The sequence below is a fragment of the Ipomoea nil genome, unplaced genomic scaffold (assembly GCF_001879475.1).
Source record: "Ipomoea nil cultivar Tokyo-kokei standard unplaced genomic scaffold, Asagao_1.1 scaffold2759, whole genome shotgun sequence".
Classification (NCBI taxonomy): Eukaryota; Viridiplantae; Streptophyta; class Magnoliopsida; order Solanales; family Convolvulaceae; genus Ipomoea; species Ipomoea nil.
In genome coordinates, this window is record NW_017619187.1 from 946414 (window position 1) to 972426 (window position 26013).

General features: G+C 34.1%; 3 protein-coding genes across 7 annotated transcripts; 1 reads left to right on the top strand and 2 right to left on the bottom strand.

Annotated features, from left to right (window-relative positions):
- Window positions 1-6491: 6491 nt before the first annotated feature.
- On the bottom strand, window positions 6492-9653 carry LOC109156791 (stearoyl-[acyl-carrier-protein] 9-desaturase, chloroplastic-like). Of its 2 annotated transcripts, none has more exons than XM_019304638.1 (3): window positions 9449-9653; window positions 8338-8809; window positions 6492-7217 (listed from the first exon to the last, which is right to left on the bottom strand). In XM_019304638.1, the coding sequence occupies exons 1-3, from the start codon at window positions 9553-9555 to the stop codon at window positions 6666-6668; spliced, it is 1131 nt and encodes a 376-aa protein (XP_019160183.1). In that variant the 5' UTR covers window positions 9556-9653; the 3' UTR covers window positions 6492-6665. The 2 variants fall into 2 exon arrangements, with proteins under 2 accessions (XP_019160183.1, XP_019160182.1); XM_019304637.1 differs by having other exon boundaries at window positions 6492-7226.
- Window positions 9654-17591: 7938 nt separating this feature from the next.
- Window positions 17592-20237, top strand: LOC109156794 (proteasome assembly chaperone 4). 2 transcript variants are annotated; one of them, XM_019304640.1, is made up of 5 exons: window positions 17592-18081; window positions 18725-18793; window positions 19191-19266; window positions 19342-19406; window positions 19851-20237. In XM_019304640.1, the coding sequence occupies exons 1-5, from the start codon at window positions 17875-17877 to the stop codon at window positions 19929-19931; spliced, it is 498 nt and encodes a 165-aa protein (XP_019160185.1). In that variant the 5' UTR covers window positions 17592-17874; the 3' UTR covers window positions 19932-20237. The 2 variants fall into 2 exon arrangements, with proteins under 2 accessions (XP_019160185.1, XP_019160186.1); XM_019304641.1 differs by lacking the exon at window positions 18725-18793.
- Window positions 20238-20633: 396 nt separating this feature from the next.
- Window positions 20634-25634, bottom strand: LOC109156790 (protein IQ-DOMAIN 14-like). 3 transcript variants are annotated; one of them, XM_019304636.1, is made up of 7 exons: window positions 25466-25634; window positions 24754-24859; window positions 24265-24581; window positions 23946-24189; window positions 23091-23324; window positions 21655-21783; window positions 20891-21577 (listed from the first exon to the last, which is right to left on the bottom strand). In XM_019304636.1, the coding sequence occupies exons 2-7, from the start codon at window positions 24832-24834 to the stop codon at window positions 20891-20893; spliced, it is 1692 nt and encodes a 563-aa protein (XP_019160181.1). In that variant the 5' UTR covers window positions 24835-24859; window positions 25466-25634. The 3 variants fall into 3 exon arrangements, with proteins under 3 accessions (XP_019160179.1, XP_019160181.1, XP_019160180.1); XM_019304635.1 differs by having other exon boundaries at window positions 23946-24219; XM_019304634.1 differs by having other exon boundaries at window positions 20634-21577; window positions 23946-24581.
- Between the last annotated feature and the right edge of the window lie 379 nt (window positions 25635-26013).

Here is a 26013-nt window from a genome sequence, read left to right on the forward strand (position 1 = left end):
TTTGCCTAAATACATAAAAAATACTAATTGAACTTTCAAATTTTACTCACTACTTTTATTTCATTACTTAAAATTTTGATGTTAACATTTTCTTTGAGACGCACAAAATGAAGAGAACATATACCTATTCTGCTATCATTTCTTGTCACATCAAGAAATAAAAATGAGAGTCTATATACCAAAACTCAAATACATATGACGAAACAGTGCACTATTAATCCATTTAAGAGACTTTTATATAGGCATCACCATAAATACATATGACCAAATTAAATGTTGCAGTCTCCAGTCATGGTGCACTATTAATCAATTTAAGAGACTTTTATATAGGCATCCCCATAAATACATGCATATGACCAAATTAAATGTGGTAGTCTCCAGTCAAGTTGCGCAGCTCTGTATATAGGGACAAATTATATTATGGATCATGGTCTATATTGTAATACAAATTATGGATAAATGTTCATCTTTAATATACTGAAGATTTATTATTATTTGTGTTTGAAATGTTTATTATCTTAATTATAATAAAGCAATATGGTCTTGTAAAAATTAAATGTTGACATTAATGGTTAAATGTTGATATTAATTACATGTTGGTATTATAGTTAAGATTTAGCAAGTTCCATATGGTCTTGTGAAATTGTAAAAATTAAATGTTGATATTAATATCATGTTGGTATTATAGTTAAGATTTAGCAAGTTTAGCAAACACTTTTTATATGAGTGAAAAACATATGATATATAACATAAAACAAGTGAAGAAAATGTTTAGTCCAATACAACAAAATCTGATACATTACCCATATAATTACATGAAAATAATGAATTTTGCAACAAAAATAATAATATAGCATTAAAAATGATGTCAAACCAGATATCAAAGGGAAAACTACTCCTGAAAACTATTTATAAAATATCAAAGGGAAAATAACACAAAAGTGAAGGACAAAACAGATAAGGAAAGTAAATGTTAACACTTGAAAATCATTTTTAACTCTAAAAAAACAATTGAAATCTTAACTATAATATAGCCATATGATTTGGTGAACAATTATTGTTACAATTATTTTTTTTAATGGTGATGATGATTAATAGTCATTTATATTTATAAATAATTGTTTGGTCTTTAAAGGTCAATTGTATGTTGCTACATCTAGAGTTAGAAATCTCAAAGGTCTAAAAATTTTGATCCGTGTTAACTCTAAAATTGTAATTCAATTACTATTGTCGTTTAATAAATTCTTACAAATTTGTAATATTAAATACTATGTACTAAAATTTTAATATAGTTTAAGATTTGCAGTAATCACCCACCTTAAATATTATTTTAATTGTAAATATATTTATGTTCATAATTTTATCATAGGAATTCACACATAATAATTATTAAATAGCAAAAATTTTATATATGAATAAACCTCATATAGGGTATATTTTATAACATATTTTCCGTGCATCGCACGTGAAAAATACTAGTTTGGTAATATATCAAGTAATGAACATTCAATACACAAATAATGTACCTTCAAAAATGAACATTCAATATATTAAAAATGTAACTTATGTCAGCGGTCCACCTTGTAAGGTGGACCATGGTTCATGTTATAATGATTGGCGTGCAGGCTACTAGTGAAATATTGTTCTTTGATGATTCGGTAAGTTCACAGTTAATCGAGATTGATCCAACATGCGCAAGATAGAACCTCTTAGTTACACAATTTAAGTTTTTTTAAAAATTGATTTTTAGATATACTAATGCAAATTTAAATACTTTTTAAATGTGAGACAAAGACTATTAAATCTTTTCATTGACAAATATTACCTTTTCATTGATTTTTTTTTTTTTTTTTGAAAACTATTACATGTTCGTTGAAAAATATTATAATTTCACTAGAAAAGTATTATTTTACCCTAAAGTATTATGTGTTTCCGGAAAGGTATTAGTCTTTTAGCAAAAAGTATTACATTTTCACCAAAAAAATTTAAATTTTCACTAAAAATTACTTTTTTTCCTTGAAAACGTATTAATATTTAATTTAAAAGTATAATATTTTCACTAAAAGTATTGACATTTTAATTAGAAAAATATTATATATTTGTTTAAAAGTATTGCATGTTTGCCGAAAAGTATTAGTTCTTTATTGAAAAATATTATATATAAATTTTACTTTAAAAGTATTATATTTCCTTTTAAAAATATTACATTTTTGTTAAAAACTAGGGAAAATGGCACTTTTTACCCCTGAGTTATATACTTATAGAACTTTTTCCCCCTTAATTATTTAGGTAAGCACATTAGCCCCCTCAATTATTATAAAAGTGGTGTTTTTTCCTCCTAATATATTAAATTGACATTTATACCCTTAAAGTAAACATTTTATTTATTTTACTACTCAAACAAATTATTGCGTATACGTAGGGATGACCACGGTTCGGTTTGAATTGAACCGGATACTAAAGCAATCGAATTAATAGTTTACGGTTATAATTCAGATCTAGAACCCAATATTTAAATGTCAATTTATTAAAATTATGTATCAAAAAAATTGAATCTTGAACCGTGAACCGGCGGTTCCGGATCTGATTCGCGATTTTGAACTGTCTTTATTTTAAAATTTTATTTTTTATTTTAAAACAGTCTAAATTCAACAATAAATGTATTTTATTTTTTCAGTTCGGAACATGAACCGTCCATTCCGGTTCACGATTTTAATAAACTCTAAATATCAAATTTCGATTCTAAATTGTAATTGGAATATTTCGTTTTGGTTGCTATAGTGTTTGTTTAGTTTGAACCAAATTATTATCATAATTTGTTGGAGAAAATAATAAATTAAATATTTAGTTTAAGGGTAAATATGTCCATTTAACATTTCAGGGGGAAAAACAGTCATTTCAATAATTTAGAGAGAAAAAATACTATAGGTATATAACTCAGGGGAAAAAAGTGCCATTTTCCCTAAAAACTATTACATTTTTATTATCTTGAAAAGGGTTAGTATTTGATTAAAAAGTATTAGATTTTCACCGTAAAGTATTAATTTTTTATTCCGTAAACCAAATTTCACCTAAAACTCATGGTCCCTTGATTGTTTGTTCAAGTATATTGAACAAATTACCCGACCTTTAATGAGGTTTATCGTAATGGGTTCTTGTTAAAAAATGTGAAGAATTTAGTGGATCTTTTTATATTTTAAAATGTATAGTAAGAGAAAAAGTTCACCATCAAAAGGTGAAATTTGGTCTCTTAAGATTTCACACTCCGACCTGATATAATAGTGAATGGGTAAATTATGGTGATTCAGTGACCTCTTAGGTAGGATGAGTAGTATGAAGCATTTCTCTATTTTCTTGTTTCACTAAACACAATTGTAAGCCTATCATGCTGTAAGATGAGCATTGCATTTGTTTATTTTAATTAAATAGTACAAGTAATTATTTTCTATGAATCAAATAAGCCTTAAGCCTTTTGTGATTTTTTTTTTTTTTTATGTGGAGTTACAGTAAGCTCTATTTGCTCTAGTTTTAAAAAGGTGCTAATATTAGCATGGAATAAAAATGTTATATGAGGATGTCTAAATTTAAATGCTCATTAGTAGTGAATTATTTTAAGGGAAAATGACACTTTTTACCTCTGAGTTATATACTTATCAATGTTGCAAAACACGCTAGGCGCCCTCTAGGCGCCGATTTTTTATTATTATTATTTTTTTATTTTTTTTTATTTTTTTTAATTAAAAATAAAATTTAAAATTTAAAATTTTTAAAATTTAGTAATAAAATATAAGGTTTCCATAGTTATTTCTTAGAAACTATTTATGAAAGTGGTTGTAAAAGTGTTCAAAAGATTGTTTAAACCATCTAAATACATAAAAAAACTAAAATTAAGAGCTAAAGAAGCATTTTTTTTGAGAAATTAGTGGACCAAACCGCCTTCGGCGAGGCGATTTGAAAAAATACGCGATTTGGATAGATCTCGAAAAAATACGCGATTTGAAAAAAAAATTGACCAAAACGGACAACCGAGTCAAAAGTTATGCATTTCGAAACTCTTCCGACATTAAAAAAAAAAAAAAAAAAAAAAAAAAAAAAAAAAAAAACCGCCGAACCGCCAAACCGGCCGGTTAGGTGGTCTAGGCGGCCGCATAGACCGCCTAGCCGGCCGCGGAGGCCGTTCCTCGCGGCGGCGCAATGGCGCCTAGGCGTGATTTTTGCAACATTGATACTTATAGCACTTTTTTCCTCTCAATTATTTAGGTAAGCACATTAGCCCCCTCAATTATTCTAAAAGTGGTGGTTTTTCCCCTTGATATATTAAATTGACATTTATACCCTTAAAGTAAACATTTTATTTATTTTACTACTCCAACAAATTATTGCGTATACATAGGGATGACCACAGTTCGGTTTGAATTGAACCGGATACTAAAGCAATCGAATTAATAGTTTCCCGGTTATAATTTAGATCTAGAACCCAATATTTAAATGTCAATTTATTAAAATTATGTATCAAAAAAATTGAATCTTGAACCGTGAACCGGCGATTCCAAATCCGATTCGTGATTTTGAACCATCTTTATTTTAAAATTTTATTTTTTATTTTAAAATAGTCTAAATTCAACAATAAATGTATTTTATTTTTTCAGTTCGAAACATGAACCGTCCGTTCCGGTTCACGGTTTTACTAAACTCTAAATATCGAATTTCGATTCTAAATTGTAATTGGAATATTTCGGTTTGGTTGCTATAGTGTTTGTTTGGTTTGAACCAAATTATGGTCATAATTTGTTTGAGAAAAAAAATAAATTAAATATTTAGTTTAAGGGTAAATATGTCCATTTAACATTTTAGGGGGAAAAACAGCCACTTCAATAATTTAAGGGGGAAAAATGTTATAGATATATAACTCAGGGGGAAAAAGTGTCATTTTCCCTTATTTTAATAAAGGGGCGAAAGTTAATGGCATTATATATTGCTGAAAATTAATTACAGACAAGACCAATAGTTATTCACATGTATAAAGTTGGTGAATTATTATTATGAATACTATTCACATCTATGAGTTCTATGGTTTTTGCTTTGATAGAAGTGTTGAACTAATACCAATTATTTTGGCCTATAGTCTATATATAGATTATATACACATGCACATGTCGAGACTCATAAACATTAATTGTCATTAATATGTTTGCATGTATATACTTTTGTAATAATTTCATAAAATCTATATAGATATTTCCATTTGAGTTGTATAGGGGACTATAGGCATAAGTAATTAAATCTCCATATCTACTAGTGATAGCACAATGAATAAATGAATATTCTTAGAGATTATCAAGATATGAATTGAAGAAGAAAGTCAAAACTTGAGTTATTAAAATGGCTTGGAAGACTACAAGAATTGTCGGGGTCATATTACTAGTATTGGTAAACATCATAATTATGATGTGCCCAGGTACGATGTATATGTTAAACCATTTATTAGAGTTTTTATACTCTGTATAGGTAGCAATCATATATCAAAGGCTTTAATCTAAATATTGCAATTTGTTAGTAGCCTAGAAGAGTCATATTCTCACTGAATACATTATTTGCATATGAGATTACTAATTCTCAAGACAATTATGCAAAATTTAAGGCTAGAGTTAATTTTATTTTTTGTCCTAGATTTATAGGTGTTAGTATACTTATAGTCATTATTTTTAAAAACATCCCCTTTGATTCGAGTATTATTGTGGCATAATCATTTTTTATCCTCCATTAACAAAAATCGTTTAAATAGCGTTAAATATAAGGGCATTTGGTCTATTAAGTTATAAGTGTTAATTCTTTTCCTTTTTGGTCCTAGAATTATATATGTCATTCCACTTTTAATAATCTTGTTTTTTTTTTTTTCAGAACATTCTTGATCTTAGTATTATTGTGTCATGATCATTTTTTATCATACGCAAATAAATATATTTAAATGACATTAAAAATGATGTTATATATAAAATATATAATTCATATATTTCATAATTATATTAAAAGTATTATTAAATACAAAACATCGAATATAAAAATCATAAGAAAACGTTAAAATAATAATATGATATGACTAAAGAATAGTAAAAAAGCATGAAAAATGGGATAGAAAAAAAATTATTATATTTAAAAATGTGTCTAAAAATATTAGTAAAACGCAATTTTTGGATGTGTTTGGTATTGAAATCGGGATGGGAATCAAATACTTGGTAATGATAATGGGTTTTGGTAAAAGTATTTTGCATGTTTGGAAGTAAGGTGGAATTAAAATGATTATCAATATTGTTGTTTGATTATGTATAATGGGAATAATGGTTTTAAAAATACAAGAATAAAAAATTAAAACAATTTATTTTAATATAAGATATCCAAAGCACGAATATAAACAAAACAAAACAAACAAACAAAAAAAAACAAAAAACAAAAATCTAAAAGCATTAATTCAAACATAAAAATCAAATTACCAGGGGAATAATGGAATGAACCCAAAGGAATGGATTTTCTAATTAAAGGGTAATCAACCCTCATAGTAATATTCTAGAAACAGGTTAACCAAACAATAACAATCACTTTGATTCTCATTCCTAATAATTAAATCCATGAAACAAACAGAGTCTTAGTATCTATTACATTGATACTTAGAGTTGCACCTCTCTACCATGAACCCAACTAAACGGAATAGTTGGTGCTCGTTTGGCCCTTTGTTGTGCTCTCTCTTCCACCCTTCGAATTTTAGGGGCCAACTCGCAAACATAGTCCTGAGCTTTTCTTCCCTCCGGCGAAAGTCCGGCGAGGTCACCGACATCCCACATCCCCACCAGGAACTCCAAGATATCAGCATAATCTCTAGCCGTGTACACGCCCAGGCGCTGAGCCACCGCCGAGAAGTGGTCAAAGAGGCTGGGGTCGCTGCCGTCGTACAAGAAGTGCGCCGGCATGGTGATTCTCCGCCGCATCATGGTGGCGAAGGCCTGCACGGCACCGTCGGGGTCTAGCTCGAACAGCCTCTTGACGATCCTGGTGTAGGCGACCTCGTGGCGCTTCTCGTCGGCGGCGATGGTGCCGCAGATTCTGGCGAGCTTTGTATTGCCGTAATGCTTGGCATGCTTGGCTGTGTTGCAGTGGGATATGTTGGTTGCCCTCTCTTGGAAGGATGTGTACATGTATAAGTTGTATGCATTGTTTCCTATCTCAATATCCTATACAATATGAAAATTTGTTAATAATTTAAATATCTACCATTCAAATATATATATATATATATATATATATATATATATATATATATATATATATATATATATATATATATATATATATAAACATAATAAGTGTGAATGAAGGTTATACCCTTCATTCATGTCCATTTTTTCCGTTAAGTTTTTTTTTATACATTATGCTATAAAAGTTGTACTTTACAATATTTTGGACAAACATACCCCTACCGTTATAACTTCCGTTATCTTTTCACTATTGTTACCATGCACATGCATCCACCATATATTTTCTTATCTTCTTCAATAATAATAAATAATATAAATATCAAATTTATAAAAATGGTTTACGTTGTTGTTGTTATTATTATTATTATTATTATTATTATTATTATTATTATTATTATTATTATTTACAATAATATAAATATCTAAAATCTAAATATATTTAAAATTTTAATATAAAATATTAATATTGGACACTTATGTTTTGCGCATCACGCATAGTACACACACACACACACACACACACACACATATATATATATATATATATATATATATATATATATATATATATATATATATATACATATTTCAATAACTTATCTTAAGTAAATTTAATTTTTTTTGGGTGGTGAGAAAAATCTGTCGTCACTATCTTGGAGGTATGCATGGCATGAGGTAAACCCCCTCGTGACTTAGCCAGCAAAGGACCATAAAGAAGAAAATCAACCTAGGTTGTCCATGACCAGCTTAAACTAAGAATCTGGATTAGACCAATCTAGGTTGTCAATAGGTGATCGTTTCAAATTAAAAAGCCAATGACCGCCCTAACTTTCAAATGATCACAAAGAGGTAAACTAGCCTAATTTACTCATAAATGATTAACTTAAACTAAGAATATGATGTAAGCAACTTAAAACCAATAGGGAGGTAAACCATCTTAGGTTGCTGGACTCCCTCATGGTTGACCAGATCAAACTGAAAAAGTTCAATAAATTGCCGTGGTTGGAATCAGACTTGTAACATTATGGTTATCAACTTGGCTGGGATTATTCCGGGCCAATTTGATTTTTGGATGAGGGATACATACCATTCCGGATCCAATCAAGTATTGGATAGTTTTCTCAACCGCTCTCATGTCAACTCGGCCAGAAAGGTAGATATACTTATTGAGGAGGTCCCCATGGCGGTTCTCTTCAGCGGTCCAACCCCTATTCCATTTTGCCCAAGGGGATAAGCTCGAACCGGTTTCATCTTTAACTCCATCAACCGAGTTCAGCACTGTTTGGTAAGTGGAAATAGCTTCTTCTGTGATCATATCTCCAACTAGAACTACAAAATACTCGTCCGGGATCTCCATGGCGCTCTCCTTCAGCTCCCTCACGTGATCCTGGAAGCCGTCCGATGCAGGGTCCGGTAGCAGATCGTGTGGCTGCCAGCACTTCTCCACCGGTTTCAGATGAACCAGCAAGTTCTTCTCCGCCCAATCCTCCATGCTTTTGAAGATCTCCATTTGGTGATGATTTATGATGAGTGGCTTCTTCAATAACCTCTCTTCTTCCCTATATATCAATGATGAATACAGTTAAGGATTTGGAGGTCAATAATATTAATGTTTTGTGCACTACTGGAAATTATGGAATTTTCGACCACCGAAAGTGATCTTAAATCAAGTTGAAACTAAAAAGTGGTCTGAAATAGCAACAAAGGTTTTTCCGGATACCAAAAGTACGTGATCGAAACAAGGCTTTCGACTTGATTTAAGATCACTTTCAAGTGGTCGAAAATTCCATAATTTCCAGTAATGATGTTCTTATATATGTGCATGCATAGATTCTATAACCCGGCCTTCAGACGCAGATTGTTCAGCCAATCTGCTTCTCTTGCATGTGCGTCTAAAGTATTACTATTGCAAATTTTGAAATTTCCGACCACCTGAAAGTGATCTTAAATCAAGTCGAAAGCTTGGTTCCGACCACTTTTGGTATCCGGACAAACCTTTGTTGCTATTTCCGACCACTTTTTACTTTCAAATTGATTTAAGATCACTTTCAGGTGGTTGAAAATTCCATAATTTCTAGCAGTGCTTTCAGACGCAGATCAGAGATTGTCATTTACTTTAGACTGTGGATTGCTCATTCTGTACTAATGCTATAATCTTCGAGGTGAAGTTTAAATAATTAAAGAAATGAAAAACTCACATGGTGCAAGGATGGAGGGTTGAAGCCACCAAGAACTTTGGAGACTTGAGGCTATTTCTGGGTATAGATCGAATTGGAAAGGAAGAAGTAGTCAACTTGAGAGCCATATATTGTTGTTCTATTCTCTCCTTCACCTTGGATGCTGAAATCACACAGCCCAAAGTATATACATATATATAAGATAAGATGGAAAGAAGCTAATAACAGTGTGTATTTATTGAGTGGACAACTGTGCATCTCATATTTCATTGTATGCACTTTAATATCTGACATGTCACCCTACAACCTAGGATCCATGGCAATGAAATAAGAATGCATAGTCACCATCAAAAGGGGAAGTCTCTCACCCAAGGTCCACACTCCAATTGTTATACCATGAACAAGATTTTATCTTATATTGTAGATCTAGTACAGTTTAAAACGGCATTACATGCAGATAATATATTATATACCTTTTATTAATGAATTATTGATAAAATTTCAATTTTGATCCGAGATGTTGTTAATTGCAGTCCACGAATTTCAAAACTATTAATTTAATATCATAATAACTATGCAATTTTTCTCAATATCAGTCACTCTAGCCAAATACACTCTGCAATAATTTTCATCAGCTGTAAATGGTATTATATTATCAGTTCATGACTTCATGGCATTTTAGTAGTTGTTTTGTAAGGGTGAAAATTTGCTTCTGACTGCTTGTATAGATTTCTCAATTGTTGTTAGATATAATAACCATTTTTCATGAAAAAATGGAAAAATCAGTGCCTGCAAATCTGCAATGGGTCATTTTTTGCTCAAGGCTGATTATGTAAAGTGTTTTCACGCCATATCGCCTTCTGCCCCTACGGCGACCTGTGGCGGCAACTCCGTATTAAATTAAATTATGTACTTTAATTTAATACTATCTTATTTTTAAAAGCGGACCCATTTTACATCACATTGAAACAACAATTATTCATCAAACAAAAATAAATAAATAATAATAAAAAAATAATAAAGAAAAAAGTACAAAAAGGTTGCGGCAGCCTTTTGTATATGTTGCAAGCTTGCAAACTTGGAGTAGTTATGCCGTGCAACCTTGTGCACCATGTATGGTGAACACGGTTGAAAAACGACGTCATTTTGACGTCTAACTTATAAAAAAAAAATCTGTTTTGATATCTGTTAACGGCGTTATGTTGTACATAATTTGAATTATACATCCATAATTTTATAACTATACATTCAGAATTGCATAATTACACATCCATAACTTCATAACTATACATTCAGAATTGCATAACTACACATCCATTAACTTCATAACTATACATTCAGAATTGCATAACTACACAATCATAACTTCATGACTATACATTCAGAATTGCATAACTATACATCCATAACTTCATAACTATACAAATTTAATATATTAATAAAATAAAAAATTAAATTAGAAAAAATTGTAGAGGATATTATCGCCTCCTCCACCAAGTTACAGGAGGCAGCCACCTCTTCTTTCATCAAAGGAGGAGGCAAGGCTGCCTCCACTGTAACTATGGACCGAGGAGGCAACCCTCCTCCTCCAAGCTTCATATCTTCTTTTTTTTTTTTTAATAATTAAATAATAATCAAGGGAAGGGGATGTAGTCTTGCCTCCCCCTCCTTAGATTTTTGTGGAGTAAGTGGCAGCTGTTTCTTCCTTCGTCGATCTTGCTAGATGAGAAGGCATGATTACATCTTCTCTGTAGATCTGGGAGGAGGAGGGGGCAAAGCTGCCTCCTCCTTTTATCGGCGCCTTGAGAGGAGGAGGCTACTCCCTCCTCTGTTCATCGGCGACCTGGACGAAGGAGGTATCATGCGTCCTCCACCATCATCGACGATCTAGATGGGGCTCCTCCGTTCGTAGACGCCTTGGACGGAGGAGGAGGTTGCCTCCTCCGTCCTCATTAGATTATTATTTAACAAAAAAAAAAGACTTAACCAGTTCTATCTAGAAATAACCTGCTAGAAATGTTAGTTGCACAAACTTATAGAGTTAGACGATTTAATTGCACACTTTTTTGGTTCTGTGGTCCAATTGTACGAGTAGTAAAAATTTGATGACATATTTGACGTCTTTTCCTTAAAAATAAAAAAAAAATAATAAAAAACTCCATAGTATATTTGAAATTGAATCTCGACATTATCCTATATTTTTTGTTACAGAGTCAACACCGTCTCCACTAAGGCTCAATCTATATGAGAGATATCACTACATGTCATCCGAGCACAAATTGCTTGGCATCTTATTTCTTATATAATTATTTAACATACTGCACATAAACCCATCAATTGATGTCACCCGATAAAATATAATTCATGGCAATCATATAGGAATAGATACTTAAGGCCAGGGGCAAATGTAAATTGGTTAAAATTAATTTGGTGATAAGTTATATTCTTTTTAAATTTTAAATGTATCCCAAAAAAAATAACATAAGATAATCCCGACAAGAAGTACAACAGCAAAGTCTATTTCAAGTAATTAATGGATACCTAATAAATGTATCCCAAAAAAAACATAACAATAATGCCGAAAATACAAATCTTAGCTTGCCCAACTAATGGATACCTAATAAATATAAAATATTACAAAATTTCCAAATAAATGACAAAAACTTGTATAAGACACATCTCAAATATGTAATACCTTTTAGTGAAATCTAAATAGTTTTAATGTGTCAGTAAGCATTATATTTTGGATCATGCTACGGTTATAAAAAAATTTCACTAAAATCTTTCATCATTTGACATGGCAATATAAGTGTATTCCTTTTTTAAAATAAGGTGGATTAGTCAATTTATAATAACTAATGAATAAAAAGAGTGTTATTTGTCACATTAGATATTGCAATTTTGTATCCACGTATCTTTATCCTTATTTTTTTTTTCTCTAAAAAAATATTACTTCTTTAAAAAATATTAGTAAAAATAGATACTTCCCTATGAAAATATAATAATTATGAGTTGTTCTTGTGTGAAACTGTTTTATGTGAAACATATAATATTTTTTGTTAAAATTCATTAAAAAAAAATACATTTTAACTAAAAATATTATGCTTCTTACGTGAGATTGTTTCACACAAGACCAACTCAATAAGTATTGATTCATAGAAATTAAAAAATATTATTCACTTTGTTTCATTTTACCTGTCATATTTACTATTCAGTGGTCAAATTAATTCTTTATTCTTTACTTATTTTCTTTAGTATTTTCTTATAATTTTAAATTTAATTTTTTATATTTAATAGTACTTTAATATAACTTTTAAATATATAAATTTATATATTAATACTAAATTTAATATTATAAAATAATTAAATTGTAAATAACTTCAATCAGACATCGTTAACCGAAAAGACAATAAAATAAGATTGGGAGAGTACATTTTTTTGTAAAAGAAATATTAATTTTCTCATGTAAGATAATTTTATACAATACCAATCACTCACCTTTTAACATTTTTGCCATGTGGGGCTTAGCGTAGTTAGTTCGCCGCCTGACTTAAAGGTCAGTCCAAGGATGATGGAAGGTTTGGATTGGTTCCTTTGAAGAAGACTAGAATAGTAGAATCTAATTGGAGGGCTAATTGCGTGATTTGTGATTTGCCTTTGCAGTGGTTTTAAGGGCGAAATCTGTGGACTTAGAATTAGTCCAGTGAAGCTGGCTGGATCACTTAAGTTTTTTTTTTTAATGAGACAATATCTGAATTAAAGGGGATGGTGGGGCAGTTGGAAAATCGGATTTAAATGAAGTGGGAAGGAAGTAGATAGGAATTCATAGGATTGGAATAAATGAGGAAGAAGCAGCTGGTTGAATGTTGATAGCCCTAACTAAATGCATTACGTCTGATGAAATGAATTTGCACTAGTAAATGTCACTCTAACCAGTAACCATGTGTACCTGCTCAGGCCAATTCATTGCTTATACCGGAAATCACTAAAAGCACTATGCCACTTTCATCTCGGTTATTTTATTTTTTTTTTTTCTGATTTTTAGCTGCCAACTAACAAACAAAATTAAAAAACAATTGCAGCAGGTACGCGTAAAGATACTGACTCTATTACATTGTAGTATGTGTTTAACTATACTTTCTTAATCTGTTAAAGCACAAAGAGTCAACACCACTTCCACTGATGCTCGATCTCATGACCTCCTACCTGCCATCTAAGCACAAGGTGCTTGCACCTCTCAATCCTAATTAACATCTAAAAAATTGAGAAAAAAAAAAACCTCAAATAGTTGGAGATGTTCTAATATAGGGTGAATCAACGATTTGGTCCCTCACTTATTCGCGACTTGTCAATGTTGTCCCTGAATCACGTATTCATCGATTTAGTCCCCGAAAATAATTGTTTTTCGTCAAATCAGTCCCTATGGCCGTATTCCGTCAAGTCTCAGGCAAGAGCTCCGATTTGTCCGGGACATTTTGGTCTTTTCACGCCTTCTTCTTCATTAACTCTGACCAAGCTTCGCCGGAGGGAGCTCCATCTCTTCTCTACTCGTCAAAATGAGCTCATCCGCAGTAGTAATTCATCCTTGAGAAGCTTCCATGACTCGGTTTCCCGCCAATCTTGAACCAAAGACTTGCTCTGAAGGTCCTTGAGAACATCCCTGAGCTCCCGCTGGAAATGGTCGAAGAGGGTAGGGTAATGGGTGCAGGTTTTCAAGCAGATGGCCTCGAGGCCTAGCGGCATCGGCACGACGTTGAGGTAAGGCTGTGCCTGAATAACGAAGGTCAGACCTGGCCCCATTTGCTGCCGGAGCTCCGAGAATTCCCCCTCCCCCTGAACCTCCGCCGTAGCAAAATCTATAGCCATGGCTTTCATACCTTGACTAATCCACGTCACCACACACTTGCCGAGATCCCTCCGCCCCAGCGGGTCGCCGCTTTGGTACAGTGTGGCAACGTTCGCCGGCGTGTTCGTATTTTTCCTTGTTAGCGCCGGCTTCCTTCGTCCTTGCCGTTCAAACTCAACCGACGAGCTCACTGGGGAAATTTTCAAATTCTCAACGGGTCCGGGTCCGGGCCCACTACTTCCCCCGGACTTGCGGGTTTTCCGTTTGGCAGTACGGACGGCCTTGGTGCCTCCGCCATTCGCAACCTGGAAGCGGCAATGCGGCAAAGGCGACGCGAACGAGATGGAACGAGAGAAGCTACTGTTCCTGCCGAACGGAGTAACAGAAGCAAAGAAAGAAGAATGAAGGGAATCCCTCTGACGCCGCACCCTTATACCGAGGAAGCTCGATGCGCCGCCGCAAAACACGCACGATGCTTCCATTTCCCCAGTCTTTAGCACATACCCGACCCCCCTCACCGGGTATTTAAGCTTTCTCCGGCCACAACTTTCAAAAAAAAAAAAAAAACCTAGAGGAAGAAAAAGAAGAGTTGGAATACTGTGGATGAGCTCATTTCGACGAGCAGAGAAGAGATGGAGCTCCCTCCGGCGAAGCTTGGTCAGAGTTAATGAAGAAGAAGGCGTGAAAAGACCAAAATGCCCCGGGCAAATCGGAGCTCTCGCCTGAGACTTGACGGAATACGGCCATAGGGACTGATTTGACGAAAAACAATTATTTTCGGGGACTAAATCGATGAATACGTGATTCAGGGGCAACATTGACAAGTCACGAATAAGTGAGGGACCAAATCGTTGATTCACCCTTCTAATATACAAGTTTATTTTTAATATATTACAGATTTATTTTTATTGTATTATAGATTTTTGTGTATCTTATAATAAATTTGTATTATATTAAAAAATTAATTTACCGTATACGAAAAAGAAATATATATTGTCCAGCAGGGTTAGATCAATTGGTTCGGTCATTCTAAAATCTTGTTCTAACAATAGGTGGGGGTCATTGGGAGACCTTGACTGATTGGAGGTGATGAAGATCTTTATGCGCAAATGTACAAGGCAAGGGGTGAGAATTTGAAGACTAATTGGGCAACTCGCAATTTACTTTATCAAGCAATTCTTGGACATGAATTCTAAGGGTTTAGATTAGTCCGACGTAAACTGAGAAACTAATGTATATATATAAACCAAAAAAAAAAAAAAAAAAAAAAAAAAAGACAAACAAACATATATTAGTATTTAGTAATCTACTTTATAAGATCATCCACGGTATAACTATTCTAGAACAATGATAAAGGCCCCTAAAATTTGGGGGCCCAATTAAAAATATTAATATGTATAAATGTCTATATGGGCCAAGAATTAATGAAAATGGTTGTTGACTATTGCAGCCTTGGAGTTGGTCCCATTGTGTATCGCAAATTATGCTGTGCAATCGAATTCACCTTGTAAGGTGCATACGGTTGCAAAATGGTACCGTTTTGGTTAAAAAAACGCGCGTTCCACTTAAAGAAGAAATCAAGTTCGATTCCCGGTAATAGCATTTTTATATATCCAGAAATTCATAACTATATATCCACAAATTCATAACTATATATCCACAGTGAATGAATGAAGTAAATATCCACAATGAATGAACTAAATATCCACAATGATTGAACTAAATATCCACAATGAATTAACTAAATATCCATAAATTCATAACTATATATCCATAAATCCATAACTATATATCCACAGTGAATGAATGAAGTAAATATCTACAATGAATGAACTAAATATCCACAATGAATGAACTAAATATCCATAAATTCATAACTATATATCTACAAATTTATAACTATATATCCAGAAATTCATAACTATATATCCACAATAATGCTATTGCCGAGAATCGAACCTGAATTTTTTTTTTAAAGTGGGACGCGCGTTTTTAATCAAAATGACGTCGTTTTGCATCGTATGCACCATGCGCATGGTACATTCGGTTGCACAGCATAACTATCCATTGTGTATGGCAATTTATGTTGTGGACACGGTTTTAAAATTGTCATAGTTATAAATATAGAGTTTAAAAATTATGAACATAATTATAAATATAGAGTTATAAACATAGAGTTCTGTAATTGTGAATATAGAATTCAATGTGAATATGAAATTCAAAAAATTATGAACATAGAGTTCTGTAATTGTGAATATAGAGTTCAATGTGAGTATGAAGTTCAAAAATTATGAACATATAATTGTGTCCACCTTACAAGGTAGACACGGTTTCACGGTATAACAATTGATTATATATATAGGATTGAGATCCAATGAGAATAGTTTCTGGTGTAAAAATTGAAAATAAATTTTAACCGTATATTTATAAAAACAATTATATTGAGATTTGTACTTTAAAAAGAAAAAAAAAAAGTATAAATAAATCACTGAACTATTTAGGAAATCGTAATTAAGTCACCAAATTCAAATAAGCTCTAAAATTATTTACAAATTTGAATTAAAAAAAAAAAGAACAATTAACATTTTTAATAGGTTAATCCCGATTTTTGCTGATTGGACTGTCAAATGTTTATTTTATTTTATATTTTATTGTTAGGAAAAATTACACTTTTCGTTCCTAAGTTATAGGTTAATTGTAGAATTCATCTTTAAATGTTGGTAATACTCACTTTTCATTCATAAATTATCATTGATGTTGCATTTTTCATCTCTTTACTAATAAAATATTAGGGACGAAATTTACAATTTTAGTATAACTCATGGACAAAAAGTGAGCACAAAATGATCAAAAGTGCAATGCCAATAATAACTTAGGGACGAAAAGTGAGTATGACCAATACTTAGAAACGAAAAATGCAATTATCCCTTATTATTATTATTATTATTATTATTATTAGAGTTAATGAACAATTTGGTCCCTCAATTATTAGCAAATTGTCAATGTAGCCCCTCAATTGTTTATTCATCGATTTGGTCTCCAAAAATAATTATTTTTAGTCGATTTAGTCCATCTTACTGTCGATTTGACCCCCAAAAATAATTATTTTTAGTCAATTTAATCCATCAGGCCATCGACGAAAGACGGCCTGAGAACTAAATCGACTAAAAATAATTGTTTTCGTGGATCAAATCGATGAATAAGAAATTGAGGGGCTATATTGACAATTCGTTAATAATTGAGGGACCAATTTGTTCATTAACTCTTATTATTATTATTATTATTATTATTATTATTATAATCCACCTGGATTATAACTTCTCGGTCATGCCGAAATAGAGTGCCGCCGCTTCACCCAAGACGAGGAAACGACCACCCAGATTCGTAGACGCGAGTCGTCGGAGAGCGCAGCGCCGGTCACTCCATACCCGTCCGCCTTTAAACATAGAGGAGCACACAGCCACTCCAAAGCGCCGCCGCCACGCTCACAGGAAATCACTTCAAACTGATAATTTGCACTTTGCAGTAAAACCTCAGAAAAGCCCTAATCACCAAAAAAATTTCTATTCATCCGCAAAAACTATTTCTGGAGAAATAACTAATGAATTCACGAGAGGATATAGAAATCGGTGCTTTGAAGGACAGCATCAATCATCTGAAAATCACAGATTTAGCGTCGTCTTCTAACGGAGACAATTCTAGCATAGTAAAAGAAGACCATGGCTGCGGCGTGCAAATCACCTGCTTCTCCGAAGTCTCCCAAGATGACGTCAACCTCCATTTCCAGATAATCCGCCTTCAGAAGCAGGTATCTTTTTTCCTACATATTACATCTTTCGAATGCTCTGCTATCTGTAGTTTGTTGAAGAAGTATAGAGTATCTTTCACTGTATTTATGGAAAGGAATATAACTCAAAAAAGCCAAAGTTTTGCAGCCAGTTGAAATTTTAGCTAAAAATTTGGTTTTTATTTTAGTAAATAAACTTCTTAAGAGCCCTATATTGAAAAAAATAAGATATGAGTCTATAAGGCCATGAGTTAGACTAGCTAATTGATTTGATTCAATATTTTAGTGTGGTTTTGCTTATGTGCATTACATCTCAATTGAGTGACCTCGGCCCAATCTTAGATTCTAACAGGACTAATAGCACAAAAATCCTTTGCCATGGGACCTGGGGAATGTGTGTTGGCTACTTGCTAAAGGCTTTAAAAGTTAAGACAGGGAAAATAACATATACCAGAAGAGGTTTAACAACTTTAACTCTCATTCTGAACACTGAGATATTTCAAATTTATGTTTCCTGTTCTTCACATCCCGATTTACATGTTTCAAATGTATATGTCTCTGTTGTACTGTTCTCTTTGTGATTGCTTACTGTGAGTAAATTGGTTCCTCTTCTTGTACATTACTGATTATAATAACACATTCAAATTAATCTCTGTTTAATTAGATATATGTATGGATAGGCTGCAACTCTGCAAAGTTTGGACATCTATATGCAGCTGCTTCTACACGCCCTGTAAGTTAGGATCTTATTTACGTTTCGGATGGTACTCCATTTCACATAGCTCAGGAAAATTTCTGTCTCTTGTCTTCATGATTTTTTGTTGAGGATTATACAAATTGGAGAGGCTATGTGGGTTTAAGTGTTAAATACTTGAATCTTTTACAGAAAATTATAGTTGCTCACAAGATGTTGGTAATGTAGTTGCAATTTAACCTTAAGTAGGAATTAGGAAATCAATATTATTGGGGCTCCCAAAGTTGTATATCATGTAAGGTATATGTCAAAAATCTTTAGTAGTACTATAGTTGCACACAAGTTGGTAATGTAATTGCATTTAATGAGTCATCATAAGTTTTCCTTCTCTTTTTGAAATGTTTGGTCATGTTATCGCACCTCATGATATGCACAGAGCAACACAGTTGCTGTTACTTGCTTACTTGGAGGATCATCTGATAATACAGGATCCGGAATTGCACGTCGATTAGGTAAGTTACACCCAAAACATCTTGTTCTTTATCACAATTTCTGGATAAATATGCTGTAACAGTTCCTTGTTGCAGTTTTGAAGACTGGCCTCAATATAGTAGTGGCTTCTAATATCCCAAAAAATAGCCCCATGCTTGAGGTATCTCATGGTCTCTCTCTCTCATATCTTGCTTTTCTATACAAGGCAATACTATTACATAAATAATTCTTAATGGAAAAGGAAAATGTAGAGATGGAATTTTTATAATGTGAATCTTAACAAATGCTGTTTGTTATTTTGACTAAAAAGTACTGGACATTTTTCATCAGTTTTAGCATCCTCGTATGATTGACTTGTGGAAATTAGTGCAAGTATAAATTTGGAAACAATGCTACAAGTAGAGGCACAAATGAATAACAGATTCACTACACCTTTCACCAAACTCTACTTACATGATCACATTTATGGGTTGTATTACATACATACATGCTACATGATGATGAATTCAATTTTGAATTTTGAATCTCTTTATTGTTTGAGCATTGGAACATTCCTGGATGTTAAAAACAATTTTCATCGTGTTTTACTTTTTGATGTACTCAGGGAGAAGCAGAGAAAAAGTTGATGCAAAAGCTTATAAGTCTAGGGTACACAAAGCCAAGATCTCAAGCACCCTCTGCATGATGAAAGAACTAATGCTGTTGCAATATGCTTTGAAGCTTTTTTTTTGCCCTTGGTAGATTGCCAATGCCATATTTCAGTACTGGCTAGTTAAAGCACATTTGCTATTTATGGCATTAGGAATGGGAGAAAGTGCATAGAAAAAGCTTAAGTTGATTGGATCTTTGCTCTGTTTTGAAGCAAAGGGGACTGTTTCTTGTTGTGCTATTTCTTCAAAATTGAAAATGTATTTTATTGTCAAAAAGTTTATCTTGAAAATTAAGGTTGGATTTTAGCTATCAGAGAAAGATTAGACATGGTTTTGCACAATCTACATTACACTTTCAAAGCCTTATGTATTACTATCTAAGCAGACTGTGGGTTGATAAGTTCGAAAATCTTCGGTCCCCCGCTAATTTTGACAGCTCTAGTCTTTTATGAAATGTCAAGGAATTGATTTTTGACTTTGGGTATGGAACAGTTTTAAATCTCTATGCCATCTACCTTACCTTTAGAGTTGCGTATAATTTAGCGAGGAGATTAGTTATTGTATCTGTCTCACCTTTAGAGATGCTTACAATTCAGCGAAGAGATTAGTCATTGTCTCACCTTTAGAGATGCTTACAATTCAGCGAAGAGATTAGTCATTGTGTCCGACAATGAAAATCTTAAGTTATACCAAAAAGAAAAAAAAAATCTCCTATCCTCATTCATCAATCCATGCAATAGCAAGCCACCAAGGCTTACAATTACAGCCACAATAGAAGCTGACTTACACATTGATCCAAAGACAAAAGTTACAGAATATGCACACTACAACTTTTATAAATATTCAACTACACTCAGAACATTCCCTACTCTACCATTATTGTGCATATTAGTATTTGGGAATCAACATATCACCATACATACAAAGACACTAGCAAATTCCAAGGTTAACGCTACAAACGTCGACAACACAGAAAAACATTCAAGAAATCGAATCACACAAATCTGTTAAAAGGTTTCCTACCAACTATAGCTGGCATAGAAACAGTGGAATCCACACTCATCCCATCCGCGCTCCTGTCAAATTCCCGTAGAGATGCAGCATCTTTGTTGGACCCTTTGTTCCACTTGAAAGACCCGATATTTGGAGTAAAAGGAAAGGTTAACCTCCTCGCTGCGCCACTAGACGGGGTCCCAAACTCCCCTTCCCTCGGATTGGCATTTGGCCTCGCTTTCGCTTTAGCTGAGATGGTAGGTGCCATGTAACTCGGAGCGGAAAACGGAGGGCAGCTTGTTAGGCTGTCATCATCCTTCAACGGGAACTGGAAAGGCGATCCAGTAGCATTGGATCGGGCACGAGTGTACTTTCTTAGGATTGAATTTGGAGGCGTTCTCCCGGGAGTATGAAATGGTCTCGCTCTCATTGGGATCGCCGACTTTGTTGATGTTGGAGTCTCCGATTCAAGATTGTCATATTCGCTACTTGGGTATCTATAGTTGGGAGTTTGGAGTAAAGGGCTCCCTTTTTTACGGTCTGAAATTGCACTTGAAGGTGTTCGGGGGACATTTTTCACAGCAGACGGGCTTTCTGAACAACTTGCAGAAGGTGGCTGGCGCTCTAACCACTTCCACCAACACGGGAATCCATTGGATTGGATGTTCTTAGGATTGGCTTTCCACAACTGCACATAGATTTAAAAGTGTCACCAGAAATTAGTATCCAATGATAAACCAAGTTAAAGAAAAGCAACCTTATTACCTTATGAGAATATGCATAGGCCAAGGCTCTCTCTCTCTTCATGACTGCCTCTACTTTTTTTCGCCACCTTTGGTCAGTTTCATCTTTGGTTAGCATGCTATCATCCCATTTCTCATTACCTGCCTCAGACTAAACCAAACAAATATCTTTAGCATCAGAAGATGTCAAAAGTGTTGTATAAGAATTTTCATTTGATAGTTCCCCATGCCCTACAACTAAATATATAATGGGGGCAACCCTAGCCAAATTGGACTGTTGGTCAGATTGTTAACTTGGTAACCACAATGTTACAAGTTCGACTCCCAACGGGAGTAGCCTATTGAGCTACTTGGTTTGAGCCAGTCAACTATGACCAACCTAGGCTGGTTTACCTCCTTGTGGTCCTTTGTTAGCTAGGGTTACAAGGCGGGATTTACCAGTTCACACCCTCAGGTAGTGCCCTGTCACTCAATATATATAGGCCATTGTTCAGGTGAGTCCACCCCTTCCCACGAGTCCGTGCACTTCACTTGCACAGTTCGCGAAATCTATGCCTAGAGCCGTCAAAACGGGCTTAGCCCGCCGGTCCGGCCCGCCCCGCCCCTACTTAGGTAGGGGGCGGGTTTTGAAAATAGAGGACCGTTTAGGAGCGGGCTTTTTTGGCCCACCCCGCTTAGCCCGCGGCCCACCATTATTTTTTTTTATTTTATATAAAATATGCACTTTAAAATTATTGTTATGTGTAATATTTTTGGACTTTGTAGTTGTGACTAGTTTGATGTTTGATGAACTATGAACTTTGAACTTTATGTAATATTTAATGTTTGATTATTATGTTTTATGTGAGTTATGACTTATGTATCAATTTATTTTAATTAGTTTGATGTTTGATGAACAATTTTTTTTAAAAGAAGGGGGTTTGGGCGGGGGCCCGCCTAACCAGCGGGCCACTGGCGGGGCGGTCCGGGCCTGTCAAACCCAGGACCGTGTGGACAGATCTGGGCCCATTGTATACTTGAGATCAGTGGCTTAGATTTCGCCAACTGTGCACTTCACTTGCACAGTTCGCGATGCACAGTTGACGAAATTTATGCCATTGATCTCAAGCATTCAATGACTAAGATCTGTCCACACGGACTCATAGGAAGGGGTGGACTCATTTGATCATGAGTCTATATATATATATATATATATATATATAGTTGAAGGAATGAACCAATGCTGTAGACAAGTGCATATTCGATAACAATTGCGGATAGGCTCTAAGATTATACAATTAACTACTAAAGAAAATACAGACCATGCAGACTTAAACCCATCAAGGAGGTCACATAGGATATCTAAGGCTTTATACTAAATATTCAGCGAAATGGTCATCACAGATGAATCTCCACCAAAGAGCCATTGCTGGAATGTATAAGCCATGGAAATGAAAATGGAAATGCATGGAAACTTACCATCTGGGACCATTTGCTCAGGGTGCTCTCCCCATCCTTATCATTCTTGTAAGCCTGCCATTGGAGTGCCTGGTTTTCCAACATCTGGATCCTCCCTGATCGAATTTGAGTCTGTACCCTAACTAAAAGCTGCAACTGTTTCATGGCATTGGCTGTTTGCCTCTTGACGCTATTGCTTTTAACCACTGCTTGAAGCCTTAGTAAACCCCTCAAAGATCTGAAATTCTTCCTCGCCTGTTACAATAAACATAACATTAATAATTTCTATGCTTCAACCTCATGAATCATGATGTCCCTTTTCATATTTATATTGCTGCTCTGTACAAGTATTTTCCACCAGAATATTGAGAATAGAATTGATAAATAGTATTATAAGTTTGAAGATTCGTAATATGTCTAGTATTTTTGGATAAGCATATAAATAATCCTATTACTTCTGCAGAGAAAAATATTACTTTTATGCATATTTAAGGAATCAACACCGTAACATGATGATCAAATTCATTATGCCTCATTGCCTCCCACATTTTATACGATCAGAAAATTAAATTTGCAAAAAAATCCTAGCCAGTAAAGAGTTTGAAACGAATATTGAAGATTGGAAGGCCAGACAAAACTAGAACAAATGCAAAATAATGATGCCAGGTTTATATTAAAGGATGTAAATTATCAGGTCTTTATATAGATATATAAAGCTCACATAACTATGATTGCTCCTTAGAAAACAAGGCATGGCACACAAATTAATACATAGTTGCTTTAAGGCTGATTTAAAACATGTAAATGAGTAATTATAATTCTCGACATTCAACAGAAATGATAGTGTACCCATGTATTAGTTTACTATAAGCTTACCATATAACCCCGAAAGATTGCCTGGATCCTAGTGGCTGAGAAATGAAGCACTTGTAAAGTCGGTTCTGGTCTATGAGTATAGCTGGTTTCTTTGCGGTTCTGGTTCACCTTAGAAGAAGCAACTTTGGGAGAGGTGACCCTCGGAGGACTAACCCTTGGAGATGTTGCTCTTGGAGATATTGCCCTTGGAGAAGCAGCCCGAGGAGATATTGCTCTTGGAGAAGCAGCCCGAGGAGATATTGCCCTTGGAGAAGCAGCCCGAGGAGATATTGCCCTTGGAGAAACAGCCCGAGGAGATATTGCCCTTGGAGATATTGTCCTTGGAGAAGCAGCTCGTGGGGAGCTAACTTTTAGAGGACCACCCCTCGGGGATGCAACCCTAGGAGGAGAGTACCTTGGCGAAGCAGCTCTACAGGAAGAAGCCCGGGAAGGAGAAAGCCTTGGAGATGTTGGCCTTGCAAAAGCAGCATCTTTTTGTTGCTCGTAATAAAGAGGAACAAGTAGGTTCTGTTCATCTGCCTCCTCCAGAATTTTCTCGATACTACTTGGTTCTCTGAAGAGAAATGATTTGATCTCTCCACGCTTTAGTATTCTCCGTCCTTTCTTCTTTTCCTGAGGCGCTTTCTTTTCTGTTCCCTGTTACATTTAACGTGACTTAGGCTAGGGTCTTGCAATTGGAAGGTAAACCAGAATAGGAAAAACAAATTGACACCCTCTATCTACTAACACATTTGAAGCAATAAAGAGGAACAAGTGAAGCAATAAAAATAAAGAGATTGAAACACATTTGAAATCAATATTTTCTTACATTAATTTGCTTATCCTTGGAAGAAGAATTGGGCACAAAAACCCTTTTGATGGCAGAAAACCAGCTGCCTTTCTTTCCCATCTTCCTAGCATTACTCTACTTCACCCTACAAGAACCATAATCATGGAGTTAATATATAAATAAACAACATATTACTCAGCACCTGCAAATTCATAATTGATAGATCAATATTTAAAGTAAAATAGCAGAAACTGCAGACAATGTTTCTATGCATATCTCCCCCCCCCCCCCCCCCCCCCCCCACCCACCAGGGACCAAGTAAGCCATGAGGAAAGGGACAAGGAAAGAGTGAATTAGGTAGCAAAGAAATCAAAGAGATTTATAATTTAACAATTACCATAATTCCTTGAATAAAGGATAAAAGAAGTTTTTGTCTTTATTTCCTTGTCAACACTAACAATTTAACAGAGATTAGCAGGAAGGGGAAAAAAATGAAGGGCAACGCCATAAAGAAAACATGTTTTTGAAAAAACCCAAAATCTTCATAAATACAGGCATGGAGAGGACATTCAAGGGAGAAATTCTTCAAAGAATCACTTACAACACAGATCACATAAAACTGAAAAAAGCTGACATTTTTACACACAAACTAAAATGAAGAACTTGCATAATCCCAAGATAATAGTCTACAAATGGGAAGAAAAAAAAAATCAAATCTTTTATTCAGTGGGATGCAAGAATTCTTTTGTACCTCTCAAGTGTTTTTTCGTCTTCCATACCCTTTCAGAAAAGCTGCATCCAACCCAAAAGCTCAGCTCAGCTCAGCTCAACCCAGCTCTCTCTCTCTCTCTCTCTCTAGAATTCCTGTTCTTTCTTTCTCTTTCTAGCAGACCCAATCCTGCTTTACAAGTATACAAACAAGACACCTTTTATTTGGGTTTAAAAGTTTGGCTAACTGCCTATTTCCTGTATTATTTGTCGCTTGCAAGACCTTTTACACCTTTCTAATTGCTGACTTTGTGAGTCTTAATCATATATTTATTTTGGGAGTAAAATGATCGTTGATTATGACAGGCATGTGTCATCGTGTCAACTCCGCCCTCCTCAAATTTTACTGCGACCTGTAAACTGTACTTTTGTTGCCATGGAGCACGAATAAAACCCACGTATGGAAAATTTCATAAGTTGCAAAGAAGATCAATATATAATTCTTAACTAAGTTATTGTAGAGTTTATAAAAAAAAAAATTACAAACTAAAAATTTTGAGTTATTTTTATGGTGAGTTTATCATAAAAGTA

Excerpts from the sequence above, each read along its gene's own strand:
- LOC109156791 (XM_019304637.1), bottom strand. The coding sequence starts at position 9,555 with ATGGCTCTCAAGTTGACTACTTCTTCCTTTCCAATTCGATCTATACCC. Across the intron at positions 8,810-9,448 it reads ACCCTCCATCCTTGCACCAT|GGAAGAAGAGAGGTTATTGA; the intron begins GTGAGTTTTTCA and ends ATTGATATATAG. Across the intron at positions 7,227-8,337 it reads ACTTGATTGGATCCGGAATG|GATATTGAGATAGGAAACAA; the intron begins GTATGTATCCCT and ends CATATTGTATAG.
- LOC109156794 (XM_019304640.1), top strand. The coding sequence starts at position 17,875 with ATGAATTCACGAGAGGATATAGAAATCGGTGCTTTGAAGGACAGCATC. Across the intron at positions 18,794-19,190 it reads CAGCTGCTTCTACACGCCCT|AGCAACACAGTTGCTGTTAC; the intron begins GTAAGTTAGGAT and ends TGATATGCACAG. Across the intron at positions 19,267-19,341 it reads CGGAATTGCACGTCGATTAG|TTTTGAAGACTGGCCTCAAT; the intron begins GTAAGTTACACC and ends TCCTTGTTGCAG.
- LOC109156790 (XM_019304634.1), bottom strand. The coding sequence starts at position 24,834 with ATGGGAAAGAAAGGCAGCTGGTTTTCTGCCATCAAAAGGGTTTTTGTG. Across the intron at positions 24,582-24,753 it reads CCAAGGATAAGCAAATTAAT|GGAACAGAAAAGAAAGCGCC; the intron begins GTAAGAAAATAT and ends TAAATGTAACAG. Across the intron at positions 21,784-23,090 it reads TGAGCAAATGGTCCCAGATG|TCTGAGGCAGGTAATGAGAA; the intron begins GTAAGTTTCCAT and ends TGTTTGGTTTAG.